Source organism: Ptychodera flava, chromosome 14, assembly GCF_041260155.1.
Source record: "Ptychodera flava strain L36383 chromosome 14, AS_Pfla_20210202, whole genome shotgun sequence".
Lineage (NCBI taxonomy): Eukaryota > Metazoa > Hemichordata > Enteropneusta > Ptychoderidae > Ptychodera > Ptychodera flava.
In genome coordinates this window covers 25,490,234-25,508,190 of record NC_091941.1, presented here as the reverse complement: position 1 = coordinate 25,508,190, position 17,957 = coordinate 25,490,234, and the positions used below count along the sequence as shown (strand labels likewise).

The 17,957-nt window shown below is 36.5% G+C and overlaps 1 protein-coding gene across 5 annotated transcripts in view; it reads left to right on the top strand.

Moving 5' to 3' along the window:
- The window catches only part of LOC139149899 (synaptotagmin-16-like), a 57,847-nt gene that overhangs the window by 34,843 nt on the left and 5,047 nt on the right, over nt 1-17,957 (top strand). For 4 of the 5 annotated variants that reach the window (XM_070721924.1, XM_070721923.1, XM_070721922.1 and 1 more), the window contains 3 exons: nt 11,662-11,870; nt 12,770-13,207; nt 16,287-16,482. In XM_070721924.1, the coding sequence (XP_070578025.1) occupies nt 11,662-11,870; nt 12,770-13,207; nt 16,287-16,482 (843 nt within the window). Of the gene's footprint in view, nt 1-1,315; nt 1,631-11,661; nt 11,871-12,769; nt 13,208-16,286; nt 16,483-17,957 lie in introns of those variants that run through there. The other variant, XM_070721925.1, reaches the window with a different exon arrangement.

The following is a 17,957-nucleotide window of genomic DNA, read 5'->3' as shown; positions in this document are numbered from 1 at the left end:
GTTTGTGTCAGCTAAAGTGTATGAAATAGTCTGCTAGCTGTAGTGTTGAGTAGAACTCACAAATTCTAGTCAGGTCTGTCCCATTCAAGCCACTATAGATCAATGACACTGGTTTCATTACAGAGTTTGTACGAAGTGACTCAGTAATCATCTGAAAATAAAAAAAATGGCCATGACCAAATTACATAAAAAAGGTCAATTTCTTCATCCAAAAACTTCAACAACAAGATTTAAAAAACCCAGAAATATCTCGTATCAAAAAAGAAGTAATTACTTAACAAAACGTCAGCTAGACCTCTTCGACAAAGATAAGAATGGTAACAATTTAGGATGGACATATTCTATTTAAGGAACTAATATGACATTCAAAAAATATAAACTTTTTCCTATCAGCGTTTTCCATACTTCTGGAGAAAAAAAAGCGGAAAGTGAAGGAGTACACCTGTTCAGAGATAATTCTCACAATTTTTATGATAACCAGTTTTTTTTCAATATTTTCGGTGTATTATAGAGGTTATTACCTATCTTACGTGAAACACCACTGTTTATGTTTATTCTGTTCCATGCTGCCATTGTAACAAACATATCACATCAACTCAGACACACCTATTAGATAAATAGAGAAACCAAGATAAAGGGAAAAAAAATTAAATTGAAGCTAGACACAACATTAGAAAACAAATATTAACAAGCCATATATACAAGCATACAATTGAATCTTGACACAACTGTTGGGAAAATAAAACAGCACAATGTTGAGAAAATGAAAGGAATAAAAATATTAGCATAAAACTGAGCCAAGGCTTCAGTCGTGAGGAAAAGTGAATAAACAATCAGAAAATAACCTTTAAAATGTATATTTACTGTATATTTAATCATTTGCTATTTATATAAGAAAACAAAAAGTGAAGGTCAGTGGGAACACCATTGTACGTCACCCCTAAAAATACAACCAAGTCCAGGAAGTGCTAATTTTTACTTGTTGTGACGTGACGCTTGAATGAGTAATAATAGTTGATATGAAAAAATAATATTCATGATGGAAACATTTGCATAAAGTAAACGTCACAGTGCTGCCAACCAAAGGTCGTAGACTAGGCAGTCAATTTTATAATGGCTTTAATATACCAATCGGATCTGTTGCCATGGTGATTTGTCAGTGCCATGGATTACAGAGAGTAATCTCGACATATCTAGGAATTTAGGTTTTGCGTAGATGTACAAGTTGACCAGAGATGCTGGTAATACAGGAAAAGGTGATCATAAGTTGTATACATCACATGTCCCGGCAGCTTTTGTTATGCAAATGACCATCATAGCACTGAGTGAGTGTGTTGGCATCATTATCATAATCGTGGGCTGTTCCCATTCGGGAAAGGCAGTATGCTACAACAAGCTACGGGTAGAGGCTGCATTTAAAAGACTGTGCCATTTGTCAATGCGTAACGACATGCCATGTTGATGCTTCTGCGCTGTTGCTTTTGGCAACAGGAAGGGCAGATTCACAGAGCCAGGAGTGGTCATGATGTGGTGGACGGAGAGCTCAGCGACACCGCTGCATCGGATCCCTTGGATAAAAAGTCTGTCATAACCGACAAACCGTTATCGGAACATGGGAACTCTAACACACGTGAGTCTTACTGGATGATTTGCCTGCTCCGTACACATCACCACACTCATATGTTTTTCCCAGTGTCTACTGACTTATATCTCACAGTTTGTGTGGTTGGCTCAACAAACCCATGGGTCTTCTTTAAATGACTATCTTTCTCTGCACTTCTAATATCACAAGAGCTCTCCAACCTCAGTAGCAAATGCAAATCATGATAAAAAAGGTGACTGACAAGCAGGTCCTCATACGCACTGTGTGATATTTTGATAGGGTTGTCTTTGGACGTGTCACCCTAAAATATACACCTTTTGAAGAACTGAGATTTGTAATATGCTGCCACGTCTGCTCATAAAAACAAATTTGCCTCACTGTAATATCAGACCCATGTCTTAATTCAGCTTGCAAAATGAGAGTATGAGTGATTAAGCTAATCATCAATCATTGTCTATGGTTTATAAAATTTCTATTACAGAAAATTACTCAGTGTGAGACAGTTAAACCTTCTGAGAGTTCTATGCATTTTACTTCCATTTTTTTTTTTTTTGTTGACTTTTAAGATCGCAGGAAATATTAATTGCCCTGAAGGAACATTGCCTGTCAGGCTTTGCTTTTATCATATCGTCGGGTGTGATAGTAATTTGCTTTTGTGAAACATTTCCAGAATAATTATGTCAGTTCACTTTTTGTGTTAGGTAGACACACAGATGCACTTTTCCCATTGTTATGCTTAATCTTGGCTTAATAGACATGCCAGCTTCTTCAAACCGTTAATTGTTCAGATTTCTGTGCCTTTTGTTTAGCCTCCGCCAACTTTTAATGTCGTTTATTGCATTTTCAAAGAGACAGAAAAGTATAGCACAATTGAGAGGAAGGAATACACGGCTAGCTTTGTGGCATATTGTCGTTAAAATTGCAGGCTTGTATCTGTTGACTTTGTTGATACAGTTCATTTGACTTTATATACCAGTCATCTCATTGTTTGTTCAGAGATCATCCGCACTGTTTGTATAGAGGTGATGCATCTTTCTAGAAAGTCTTTAGGAGTTGTCTTTTTATCTCGCTCTTTTTAGAGAGAGATTGTTAACCTTCAACATTCAACACTCTCAACAATTTCATGAAAATTTTATGTGCGTCATCGACATCCTCATCATCGTCATTGTTATACCGGTATATACATATATGATAGATAGAATTGTGTACATCATGCTGAAATTGCCATATGCTAATCTGTTGAACAGTCGCTCCATAACAAAAAACCCTGACGTTTTAAAACGTTCAAACTTTCCCTTTTTAAACAGACATAATTGCCTCGATAAAAACTTGCTGGCAGGGGCAAAATATGGTATCGATTATCTCCAACAATAGGCATCAGTCGTATGATCACCACGGGTTCATTATCCACTTCCTCCTCTATACCTCCTCACATGAACCCAACCTGTATGCTAACACCATTATGGTCGTACCATTGTTCCTTTATGATAGGGCTGATATGAGGCAACATGTTTTTTAGGTCCACATTTGAAGTCTATCAGCACATGGTCGTAGAATCAGCAGAATACTGGTGGATTGTTTGTGCTTGCAGCCATGCAGGTATTGAATATATCAATACTGCACCATGTGGTTTCCGTTCACAGCAGTGGATAAACTGTGTGCTTCCTTGTATGTCCAACAGGTGGGGTTTCAAGGCCATATAATGAAAGAAAAGTCATCTAGCCCAAAATTAACGGTAATTTCTCAACAATAATTAAATTCATGATACACGCGGTGTGAAATGTTGCATTGAAGAATTCAGCTTAGTAATGTAAACAATACACGTATCTCTCACATCTTGCATTCACACCACTACAGGATCAAGGAGCTAATACCAATAAGTTGCGACTGCATATCCACAAGCAATCCCATGCATATTTAGCTTTGAGAGGTCAATTCCTGGCTGATCTTACCCATGGTACGGGTAGACTATGAGTAAAATGCAAAGGTTTATCCATGCATGGCATATCGTAATATCATCACCCTTTAGTAAATAGGCACATGAATTAGAATATCTGAAAAGTGAAACAATGCGTTTTTTCCCCTTCCTTTTTTTTTGTAACTTGCCTTGACTATTTAGGAATAATAAGAGTGTAATAACAACATACCCAAATTTTTGCTTCTGAATAATCAAATCAAGAATAAATATCAAGGATAAATATTGTAGTACTCATGTTATTTTGAAATATTCTCAGCAGACTTTATGTTTATGTATACGTGTAACAGAACAACGATGAAAAAATTTGATGCGTGATTTTATCAATAATCTTGCCTGGGAATGGTTATTATCAACTCAAGAAGATCTCAATGATATCTCTTCAAGATATGCTCGTGGAAATTCGTGCCGTGACTGACATAGTTTTGCCTACTCAACACAACGTATACGCACTACAGTCCAACAGATGCAGTCATTCTTCAAATTGCATTTTATTTCATCATTAACCCAGAAGAGATAAAAATGCCAAATATACCGTTTATATATGTAAATGCTGGGCGGAACATGTTCTGAATACGTGTTGTATACTATAGTGATACGGTTTGTTATGCAAGGAGTAATGATATATATATAAAACATGTAACTCTCATGCATCCCTATGAGAGTGTCATTATATCTGTTCGTTTGTTATTTTCGTCTTACAGCATGAGTGTGCATGCAGGTATCTGGCTGTACTGAGTGACTTGATCAGAACAATGTACCACTGTGCTTTTGACTCAGCAAAGGACAGCATAATCTTTCACAAGAAAGGATTCTGTAACCTTTGTCATTTAGTCAGTCTTAGTGGATTAATTTATACAGTGAGAGTGATAATGACGGTGATGTCTCTCATTTTAATTACATCAACTGTTAATGCCAAGAATGGGGTGTTTTTTTTGTTGAAAATGATGTTTTTCTAGTCACAGTCAAATTGTTTTTTAGATCAGGTGTCATTTTCAGGGCAAAAGTGAGCACACCAATGATGATGATGATTATGGTGGTGGTGGGGGTGGTGGTGATGCCAGTGATGATGAGGATGATCATTACCATAACAACAAATGATGACGATGATGGTGATAATAACAACAGATGATGATAATTATGATGATGATGATAATAAATAACTTGATGATGATGATGATGATGATGATGATGATGATGATAACAATAATGATGATGATGAGTATAAAGATGATGATTAGGCCAAACGAAAAAAATTGTGCTGTTCTGATAACCCGACCTACCCTATTTTTTACCTGCCGACCCTAAACTTTTTAGAGCTACCTAAACATGGAAGTAAAAATAAAGAAGGAAAAAACCCGTAAAAAATCATGCATTCGTTACTTGGCATTTGATTTTTGCTTGAATGAGAATGTGTTTACGGTTTTTTCCCTTTTATATATATGATGCATTTTTCAGGAAATGTTGTGGCCAGTGTTTGACTGCCCTAAACCCCTGAAAAATACATATTAAAAAATAAAAATATTTTTGAAAAAAAAATTCCTGCTGACCTACCTTTCCTAATTTTGAAAATCATGTTATCGGAACAGCACAATTTATTTTTTTTTGCCTTATATTAATGATATGATGATTACATCAGATGGTGACAATTGTAATGATGATGATAATAACATCAGATGATTACTATGATTGTGATAATGATGATAATAGTGATATTAATGATAACAACAGCAACTGCAAGAAAAATAACAACAATAGCCCAAGAAAACTGATCACAAATGCAAACTATGATGTATTACCAGTGCAACTTTTAATTATTTTCATTTTTTTAACGCAAATAGCAAATGATTAAGTCAATTGTGAATGGAAGGTTATTTTTCTATAAAGTTATTCACTTGCCTAATTATGTGCCAAGTCCAAGGGCAAAGGATTTAAATATAAAAAAAATCAAATGTAACATTAGATAATAAAAAGGAAACCCTATTGTAAAGTGAAATGAATGAGAATAGATGATAAACAAAATAAAGATCGTTAAAATGCATTAAAATTTGTATTCAGGTGAATATTAGTGGGAGAGCTTTGAACAAACAAACCCTGACATACAGCAGGAAAAAATTAATGTGGAAATATATGTCAGGTATGCACTGAAAATGGATGATGTTTGATATAAAAAATGTTCAATTATGGAATTTGGAATTATCTAAGAATGAAATCAGCAGATAATGAGATTGATAAATGTGAACAATTTAGTAAGTGTAAAGAATGTATGTTAATTGCTTTTTCCAAAGACTTTAGTATTTTTACAATACAGAAGAAATGGCACTTAAGAGTTATATTTTAATAGTGACATTTCACTATATATCAAGCAGTCACTTGTTTCTATTTGAAGTTTTCACTCGCCTGATTTTACATACCAGTCATATTATTCTCAGTATCTTCTTTCTATCTTTTACTCAGAAAGGTCTTTTAAAAGTTCAAGGATTGAGATTTTACAGGTGATAAAACAAGCTGTTATCTGAATGTGACACATGGGAGATATTCATACCACACCTTCTAGCCAGCAAGGACGGGATGTCTCTTCTTGGTCATGACTTTGAATATGGCCATGACTGTCAATATGGCCAAGAAAAAGTTATTACTCACAGGGGAGTAAAAAAGGACGCACATTGCAGGAATACTTCTTTCCCAAAGGAATTTGTCTTGGGTTGGCCAGCTCATATACATGTATCATACCAAACACCTATGTGTTTGTATTTGTGATATCATTTGGCCTTCATAAATTATTGATGTCATATTTCATAGTGTTCCCAGAAGGAAATATTCTTAAAGTTGACCTGTTCAACTACAAATGTATACCTAATTTTTGAATTTGTACTTGCGATAACTTTGCCCAAAATAGTATCCATGGAGTCGGCCAGTACAAATATCTCATTTCAAGACTTTTCCTTTGGGAAGGCGCTGCCATCGATTATGCATACACCTTGTCTCAGTTCAGTTTGACATACAATTTTGCTGTTAATAGAGTTGTCTGCAGCGCAAATGCCCATGAGAACAGTGTTATGATATAGGGGTATATCATTTTATGCCTGTGTCTTGTACGTGAGGTGTTGCTTTATACTTAGTCATCAGTGTCAATGCCAATGTCCATGTGAATTTTGAGTGGAAAACTTCAGTCAATTCTTTCAAGTAGGAGAAGATCAATGTCAAGCAGTATTTGAAAGAGATTTATAAGTACTACACACTTTAAATAGAAAAATTATCAAACACTTGCCTATACCGGTAGTTCACTCAAGGAAACTGTGAATTGATATTTTTTGTTATCAAGAATGAAAATCAAGGGTCGTGGTATACATTTTTTCAACTCAAATTTAACTTTTTTTGTGAAATTGGAAATGACAACCATTCTCCTTGTAAAAATCTGTGGGAATAAAGAAGTTAAAATTTGTGATTTTCTGGATATAATGGAAATATCCATACAAGACCATTGTAGACCATTGGAGAACTGCTAGCTTGAAGGTTAAAAATTCTTTCTACGGAGCATCCCTTGTTCTGCATTTAATCCGACTAAAGAAAGTAGATTATGTAGATGAAGTAAAAACACATATTCACTATTATTTCCAAAAAGTCAGAAAAGTATCAGAAAAGAGGGTTTTGTTGTGACTGGTTTTCCATGACAGTACAGTAAGATAATTTTTTCAAGAAAGTAAAATATTATACGCTGTTCCAGGTAAAGCAAAAAGTGTAAACAGAGGAAAAAAGCACTGCAGCAGCAGTGGTGCAAAGGGAATGTGCTCATAAAACCTGGCATTTTGTTTTATGTATTTCTTAAGCAGATGTGTAAGTATCAAGGTATTCTTGCTAGAGGTCTTAGCACTATCATGACAGCAAGTTTGGGGTCATGGTCAAAGTATGCCATCCCTCTTCCGAGACATATATCACTTATGCCTCAATTCACTGATTTGCATTTCATAACTTAATTGCAAAGTGTCTAAATTTTTTTCTCATTCAAAATGGCGCTTGGAAATATTTATGAGGTTCAATATATGGTCCTTTTTGAGTGTGTGCGGATTAAACATAGGTGAATAGAGCAACACTGCCTTATTAGTCATATTAGACGAACATGCTGTCTCCGAGACGTCTTGGCGGTAACCCCCAGGTGGCTAGTAAAAAATAAATTTACTGTGGGCCAGGTGTCTCCTCATACACAATAAAAGACATCACTCAAAATGTTGATGTGCACGTTCACAAAGCTAAAATGTCAGTCAATTTTCAGATTTTAAACATGCTCAAGCCAATGTTCATGTGCTGTTTTGTCAAGATATGAAACCAAATTTCAAAAAGGTAATACCTTATAGGTGCGTGGTATTGCCATGGCTGTCATGGATTTGTATAGTGTTTATAGTTACTGCATTTTTCATGACGACTCAGTGAATCAGATGGATTTACACTTCCATGGCTGTCCCAGAAATTTGACAGGTGAAGTGAAAACTAGTGTTTTGAGGCATATTGCAAAGACTCCTTACACCTGAGTCTCTGATTCTTTTCAAAGCCTGTATCCATGAGTCATCAAAATCTGTCCCTTCATGTGAACCAATAATATCCTTCTAATCAAGCAAGGGTTTTGTAATTTTCACAGTGAGTCTAAGAAGTGATTCTGTTTGCAAGGGCAACTTGTACCAATCTGTGTCACTACCTATCACCATTCCAACTGTCATTTTTAAATATATATATATATATATATATATATATATATATATATATATATATATTATATATATATATATATATATATATATATATATATATATATATATATATATATATATATATATACGATAAATATGAGAACACATCAAGTATGTTTGGTACCTATTACTCGAGTTTCACGCATACACGCGATCGTCAGATAGGTAGATCTACCTATCTGACGATCGCGTGTATGCGTGAAACTCGAGTAATAGGTACCAAACATACTTGATGTGTTCTCATATTTATCGTAATATTGCTCTGCATCCCTGCATCGAGCGCTTTACCCCTCTGAGAAGATACAAACAAGTTTTGGTATATATATATATATATATATATATATATATATATATATATATATATATATATATATATATATATATATATATATATATATATATATATATATATATATATATATATATATATATATATATATATATATATATATATTATTAGTAAAGTGTATGCAGATGTAGTCTATCGTTTATGCTAGGTTGACAGACGTCTCCTGTTCGGTGTACAATTGAAATATTAGTCCTGTGGCTGTAACCATGCAGTCACTCTGTTCAGCAATAATGGAGTTGCATGGCCCTTCTAGTATGAAAGCACCATGCAGTGACATGAGAAGAAAAGGTATAATGAAATGGTTGAAGCAAGGCCGTACAAGAAGTTGGGGTCGCAGCTTCGATAAATAGAAATCAAATGCTCTGGATTCACTTTATCAAGGAGTTAAAGTGTTATCTCTGCTCCAGAAGAAGATTCCACGGTCTAATTGTGATAAAAATGTCAACAGGTTTGATACAAATCGCTTGCCAGAAGGAAATTGTTGCCGATCCATTGAGTAGGGTCACTTGAATGCCAAAGTTTACAAGTCTACAGAGTATCATTTCATGCCGAAATCAACCACACTTTCATTGATCATCCCAAGGCAAACAGATAGTAGATTTAATGCTTTATCTCAGCAGGAAACAGAGCAATTAGGAACACTTCTTTCTTTTTGCTTTCATTTCAGTTAATAGATATGGGTATGGTTACATTGATCTTACAGATTTACATACCCTGGATCAGACGTTGTTGAAAAATATACAGTACAGACTGCACTCTAGTAGTTGTGCCTTGTACAGGAGGTGTTGCAAAAGTTTAGATTTTGGCTGATCATGCACTGAAATCAGAAAACTCCAAACACTTTTAAAACCCCCACCTATTAACAACCAGGGAAGAAAACAGAAAAGAAAGTTTATTAATAGCGCTTTATGTTTTCGTTTGCTACATATATTGACTTCCTGTTCAGATGCAGATTGGTTTGAAAAGTCCAAGTGTTACTTTGACAATTTCTCCAGGGCTAGATACACTAAAAGCATTTTGATGTACAGTGTTGCCAACAAGATGTGACACTGGTTGCTCTACCAACATTCAGTGCAAAAGTGCACTGTGTAAATGCACACCGGCCTTCTGGGATACACATGTACGACACGTACATGTGCAACATTTGGTATTAGTCATGTGGTGGTCGACAAGTAGACTTAAAAACACCCGATTAAGTGGTTTAATATTATTCTAAAACTATTTTTATCGTGCAGCACACATACTTCAAAGAGACTCTTTTGGTACATCAAAGGAACTATTTTTTGCGTCGTGAATTTTAATGTCAGTCTGATATTTATTTTTAATGCAATACCACACAAAACAACATGAGTTATACTGACAGTTTTCACACACCATGAAAATGGTATTTGTGTTAATGCACATATAATGTGTATTATATTGAAAACACCAGAGAAACTAGCAAAGGGTGAAAGCTTTTAAGTGTCATAATCCAGCAAGCACACGTTCTTCGTGGATTAGTTTTTTACATCTTTTCTCCGTATGATCTTAATTGTTGTAAAAATATCCCACCTCTATACAATTTATGTTATTATCTCATTCTGTTTGTCTTCTAATTGAGTCTGGTTGAAAAATTTATTGGTTACCGCATTCAGGATTTGTATCTAAATATAATGACCTGATATACAGTTTTCTGTAACAGATTGGGTGAGCTAACAGACTGAAAAACAAAGCACGAGAGCATAACACTTTGAAGTTATCAGCAAGAGTAGACCCTAAGTAACATAGAATCATTATCCATATCTCATACAGACTGTATTGAACAGACTGAGCTGTTATATATACTACAGGTATGACACATGTCAGAAATAAAAGTTTGCCCACATTCTGCGAAGGGAAAGTTTAAAGATCGTAGCCCTAATCAAAAATGGAAATCAGGGGTCACCGTAATCAAAAATGGAGATCAGGGATCACACAGAAATTTTTAAAATGGGAGAAATAAATTACCTCTGTGTCACATTAATTGGGATTTGAATTTGAAATGTACCACAGTTGTCCTTCTTTGTGTTAACTGTATCGGGAAAATGTGAACTTTGTAATGCTCATAAAAAACAAGGTACTTAATCAGATTTCTTTACTGTTGTAAACTGTGTTCTCAAAAGCTGGTGATCATGATAGATGGTACATACTGCATGGTACAGCAGTTATAGTTAAAGTCGAGAGTTTGAAAAGAAAATCTGTCCTCATGGCATATTCTGTCATATTATGTTTATTTTACAATACTGCTCACTTCATGAAATTTTTAGCAGACATTGGACATCATAACTTACGCACCATTTTGCTCAACATACTGTGGTAATTAACTTTTACCTAGTGAGGTGAAAAAAATATTTACTCAATAACATTCTCACTGTGTCTCCAAACACCCAACTGGAGAAAGTGATTTCGGGGAAAAAGCGCATTACGCTATATGTGCATGTGCTTTTATCGGGCAGATTTTCTCTGCTTCACAGAAAGAATCTCCAAGGTGTACTCTATCTACTAGGTCATGCATGCATGCAGTTATACAGTCTCAGGAGTCAGGCATTTTGATCCTTGGCGAAAAAGCTGCCTGCATACTCATCTATGGCCTTTCAGCTTGTTAGCCGTGCCCATCGAGGAATTAGAATCTTTCCTTTTTTTCCCCTATAATCCACCAACTTTTCCCCGGGATACAGTCTCGTAATAATTTAATCAAGAGGTCATTTCCCAGAGGCCTTTTTTCCTTAATTCTTCCCTGTTTTATTTACAGCTGGGATGAAAGAGCCTAAAACAGTCAGCCAGACATCTGTACCAATTTGATTAGTGTACCTTCATCTTTCACATCAGAATTGGGTTCCAGGGTGTGAGTGGGAAATCATTCAGATTTCATATAGGGCTAGTCCAAGATTACACAAACAGCCAGAGCTTCCAAAAAGATCATTTGCCTAATGAGGCTAACTGTCATTTCTCTTTTTGCTCCAATTCACAGACAAAGATGTAGAGCATGGCGTCGTGGATGTGCTGAGTGCCGGCGATGACTCGGATCAGGACAGCGTACAGCAGGTGGAAGGTTTCCAACACAGCCACTTCGAGAATGAAGGTTACGACAGCGCCCAGGTCAGCCAAGCCCCGTCGTTGATGGGCGATGAAGAATTAGGCAGCATGCCAGCATTAGCCTATGGACAGCCTGCATCCCCAGTAAGTGTGTGTTTTTTTTTTTTCATTTTTTCTGAAGCCCCAGTATTACATGGGAGGGCTTGATAGCAATCAGCTGGCATACTATACCTGCTCAATCCAATGCAGAAATCATGTAAAATTAATGAAGCCATTTATATTCTAATGAACATCGCCGGTTACAAAGAGGAAGCATTACGATTTGACGTATGACCTCTTCCGAGACAGTTTAACGTTATATTACTGCTACCGTATTTACCATATTCATATTTTATGAAAACCGTTTTTCCAAGTACAGTGGGAAAACAAAATCATTAGAGTTACTCAGTATAGCAGAGATAATTCCTTCACCAGGATGATGATGTTTTGTGCCCTCTTAATATAAATAGCTATATTTATACTTTCCTGAATTCCAAGCAGAGTACAGGTGCACCTAAACCTACGTACAAGGTACCTGTGCCTGTAAAATAGCCCACACTTAACATATCAGTAAACCATGATACCCTGTACTCTAAGGAAATTTATGATAAATCATTGCATCGTGTAATTTGCTAAAATTCATTGAGGCTGACAGGCATGATGTCATCTGACCAGCTTTCAATGCATAATTGCCGTATCCACCGAGCATACATTACAGTATTAAAATGCTTGAATTGTTTTTGTTACCTTGAATATGTAATTTATTATTTTCATCAGACTTTACTGTCAGCTGCCATCAGTGAATATTTAATCTATTGTAAGATTATTGACACAGATGTCAGCATAGTAATATTCCATGGTTTTTGTGGATTAACATTCATTACATCATATATAATGAACATTAGGTTTACATGCACGAAACCAAAGCATGCACAAAACCAAAGGATTGGTCAGTAATCTTATATATTTTCTTTCTTTTTTCCTAAACCCATCCACTGCTACAGGAGGATGGGTTTGCTGCACAAACATTTGAGTCCGGAGCACCAGAATTGATATCCAAGTGTGGCGAGATTGAAGTGACTTTTGCCTACAATGGCCAGCTGAAGAAAATGACAATCACACTGCACAGAGCTCGAAACCTGCCTTCCAAGGAGCGGGGCGGGGCGTCCCACGTCCAGGTCCGGATGGTTTTACTGCCGGCTAAGAAACAACGTTGCAAGACAAAGATCAAGCAGGGGGAGAACCCCGAGTGGAAGGAGTCGTTCCGTTTCGCCAGGCTGCCTCCTCACGAGTTGTCAAACACGGGACTGAGGTTCCGACTTTATGGCACCGAGAGGATGAGGAAAGAGAGGTTGATTGGAGAGTGCGTGGTCAAGTTCTCGGCCCTGAACACCAATGCCATACAGACGATATGGCTACAGCTTGAACCAAGGAGCAACCTGGTGAGTGTACAGCGTATATGTGTGAGTTAAAGAATAAGTGAACAGATAGATACAGATCTAGATGAATGCATGCATAAGTGAATGAATGAAGAGATTGGGGAATGGAAATGAATTAATGACCATAATTGACTCATTGCTTTTTCTGTCCATTAGCAATTCTAACTTTGCTTGAGTAGAATACCTGGCTTATTTCATATCATTTTACAGTTCCTTCAGTGATATTTGAAATAACACATAAATTTTTATCTGAAGTTGTTTGGTTTTGACAAGACTGTCAGCGATCATGCAGACAAGAATGATGATGCCGTTTCCCAGATAATGTTACCGTAGAAATGGTAGAAATCACTTGTGCAGGGCCCCAGCCACAAATCTTAGCAATAGACACGGATGCAAAGCAAAAAATTATGGTCTGAATATCAGTGGGCAGGAAGCGATGTCAGGTAGACAACGCTGTTATTAGCAACAAAGCTACATTAGCAATCAATGCTATACTCATAGCAGGAATAACAATCTTGTCCACTTTGGACCTAGTACACTTCTTGTGGCTATCAGTAATTTGTAAAGAGTATCAAAGAATAGAGATAATGTCCAGCTGCAGGGGAAATCAATAGATTTTGAGTAGACACATCTTTATCAATGCATATAAGTAAGCACTGTTTCCATGGTAACTGGCGATATCACCACCTGTTACTTCACCCATGATATCTGCAAGATGTCTCTTTTCAATCGACACAATATTTTGATTTTTTTTTTCTCCTTCTCTGTTGTTGAACTGACTTCTCTTAAAACCATGCAAACATATGATCACAAATTGAATTTATATAAGGGACCGTCTCAGATTGTCGCAGAAGTTCAAAAAGCGAAATTCATTCGTTTAGGGGGGGAGGGGGTTTGACCTCCATTCAATTAGTGAACTTCACTTTCGCACTTTTATTTTGTGATCACAAGTTTTCGTGTGTTTATTTTTAAATTAAAGAAAAACTGCATACTCGTGCCAACAAATTTGTAACTGTTTCCATCTTGTTTGTGCCCCAAACACAATTTACCGATAGTAACATTGTATCCTAATCATTTCATTCATCAAATTATACAAAGACAAAAAGTATCATTTTTTTAAAATGTGCTATTTATAAGCGTCTGCTCTAACCACTAGATGTATTTATTCTCACTTGTTATGCACCTTGTCATAGTCGTTTTAATATGATTGAACATGCCTGGGCCCCTTGTCAAAGTTTCTCGCTTATCTACCGCCCCTACCAAGTACAAATTGCGTGTTCGCAAAGACAAAGAACAGCACAAGAGATGCAAAAAGGGAAAGTAAAATAAAATGAAACTTTTATGCGGTAAAATGCCCTGTTAGTACTCAAATCCGATCGATTACTTTAATTGTAATGTGGCAAGGGTAATAATACGTCTTTAGTAGCTATAGCAAATAGCAATATGCAACATTGTACTCTCAGGCAGACATGAACATTTCGCACTTTTGAAGTTTCGTTTAGGGGGAGGGGGGAGGGGGTTTTGATCTAAACGAAGAAATTTCGTTTCTTGAACTTCTGCGACAATCTGAGACGGTCCCTAATATGGACATGCAGGTAGTCTGCTCAATTTACTAACCCTGTCCCGTGTATGTGAGGGTTTGTCCATCTGTACTTGTATCACTGCCATCGTGATATTTCTTATTTATGTTCCAAATGTAACTGCTCTATTTATGAAAATCTGTTACACCATCCCTTCACATTGGTACTATCAAATATCAAAAGAAAGTTCATATTCCACAAACCCATACATTTAGTTCCCCTGAAGGTTTAATGTTACCTTCTAACAGTACCGAAATTCAAGCTTGCTTTCAAAAACAATAGAATTATCGCAAAGAATTCCCTGCTGATGTGCAGCTGGCTCGGAAGGTCATATCTGATTGGTCGATTGTCACTATTCGTAGCAACTTAGGGAGTCTATTTACATAATTCAATTATAATTGTTATGACTCAGCCAGCCAATCGGATAACAGCTTTTGAGATACTGCACATAAGCCCAAGGACTGATTACAGAATTTCAAGATGTCAATAGTATTTCAAGCTAGACCTGTATGCAAGCTACAGAGGATCTAGTTTCATACTGAAAAAATTCTCCAGTATTTGAATTGTTCTATTTTGTCTGAGAGTCGTGATGTTCTCATTGATGTAGTCGTTATGAAAATGAAGGCAGTCGCCCAATTATGAAAATGATACATTTTATCAGCAGAGGTCAAACAGAAGGCAATCAACCAAATATGCTAAAACGCAACTGATCTGTGACCGTACAATGACGGGAATATTTTCCCCAATTTGCATAAATTAGCCTCAAACATAATTTTCAGACCATTAGAGTGAATTCCCTAGGTAAGGTGTTTCAGTAATGCGCGAGACACGTTTTTCCCATTGCTTTTCAATGCATGTGTTTTTTTATGGTCTTGGTCCCTCATTATTCAAATCTGTGTAATCATTGTCAAATAATAGCTGTCTGGCTATGGCCATTATCATTGATTAAAATTCCTGAGTTTTATTGGAACTAAATTTACAAAAACCTTCATGCCACCTGTTACAAATGCAAAAAAAAAATAATTTTTAAAATGCAACTCAGTCACACATTTCTATGACTTGTCAAACGCCAGATTGTAACTTTAAAAAATAGTTTGACAGCATTAAAAAACTGAAAATGATATGTGCGTGCGTGGCTTTCACCGCCTTGTTTCCATGAAGTTCAATATTTTCTCACTTCTCCGGTAGGATGGAAGTGGTAATCTTGTTGAATTGAAAAATGTCAGTGAACATAATTTAGTAAATTTTTTATTTATCATCCAAACATTTCAATTTCCATGGACTTTTCAGATTTTTGTTGTTTTTGGATTGAAAGGGTTTAAAATCTCATTGCAAGGTTTTTTATTCATTTTTAAGGTATATATTCGAGCAAGCTATTGTCTAAAACAAAACTTCATGAGCTTTGCTACAATCAGTAAAACAATTTACCGATCTTTCCATTTGCTAGGAGATTCAGAGCTCATTTCAGGTGACATGAATTTATGGGTTTTTTTACCTTGCAGGGAGGCACTGGCTCGACACACAGCAGCCTGACTGACCTGTCACAGAGCGACAGCGGTTCCTCAACACACTCTCTACAGCATGGCGGTATTCCTGAACTGCTGGTGGGTTTGTCGTACAACTCCACCACTGGTAGACTGGCCGTGGAAGTCATCAAAGGCAGTCACTTCAGGAACATGGCCATGACCAGACCACCAGGTACGTCAGTCTCTACCAACGGACAATCAGTCACAAGTCCCAGCCTTGTGTTGTCATATGGAATCGCTTGGTTTCCTACAAAAGTACTCTCCCTTGTCAATGATATCTGCATGTCCTGTTATTCAAAATATTTGTTTTAAATTCTGTTAAAAGGCAAGGATTATTATTTAATGAACTTTTGCAGGAAATTTACGATTTGAAAATTTCAACAGAGGACAGACATTGACACAGTGCATGTAATATACTCATCTGTCAGTGTGTCAGTGTGAGATAGGCCTTCAGGCTGTACCACCATAGACTAAAAGCATAATCACATTTATTCTGGGTTCGACGTGGAAGATGTTAAGTATCATGATCAAATTGCAAGACTTGCCCTGAAGCACTCATTCTGGGACTCAGCCGGTGAATTAAATCACCAAGTAAATCAGGTTGTGAAATGTCGGTACCCTCTGAGCTCGCCTTATTTCCTCCTCTAGAGGGTCAACTTTGCTGTAGGACACAACACGGTTGTACCAAAATTCTTTTGGTTAAGGCTTATTATTCAAGTGATGGTCTTGAAAATACATGAAGTGACATGCTGTGCCTCTGTTGTGTCCGTAATCTTCATCAAGTGTAATTGCTGAACTGCAACTGATAAGCTAGCAATGTGGAGAGAGGAGACAAGTACAGTGCAAATAATCCACCTTGGAATTTTTTAGTCCATCTATCAAATCTGAAGTCTCAAACAACAACAAAATTTCTTAGGCCTTGCTCACTTTATTTGGTTTACACAAACTGAAAGGCCATGTCGTCTCCATTTTCTAGGTACAAAGAGACCCAACATACAGCACAGTGTAACACGTAAAACTATAACACTGTCATAGAGAATTGCTCCTACAGAATTCTTGCAAAGTGCCCAATCCAATGGAGTCAAATTATCTATCTCTTCCCATTTCTCTTTCATTCTTTCTTTCTTTCTCTCTCTTTCTCTCAATGTTCTTGTCACTCTCCATTTCTGTGGTGTAATGTTGTATCACTGTGCTGTGAAGCTAAGATGGTTGACCTTGAACTCTGTCATGTCAATATGTTCATCTTTGTCTGTGGTGTTCTCAGCTGTACACTCTACATCCTCCTCCACATTATCATCTTCTACTTGTCTCTCTCATCGTCAACACAATGAGGTGAGATGTAGCAGTCTTTGTGATAGTTCCTTCTTTCTCTTTTGAGGGCATGAAAATTAGCTTCCCTATCCCCTTTCTTCTACTTTAAACCTCCTCACTCAAAATTTCAATTCCCATCCTCGGTTGCATTCAGACTTCAATGTGCTGTTATTTCTTTTCAGAAGACACTTTTCCTCACCCTAGAGTATTATTTTTAGATCTTTTTACATTTCAAAATCCAAGAGGTAGTTTTTGCTTTCAAGACGTTCTCATTAATCTTTCACAAGACGTCATACCGTCTTTGAGGGCTTTTTGGGGCAGGGAAGGTTTTTCTTG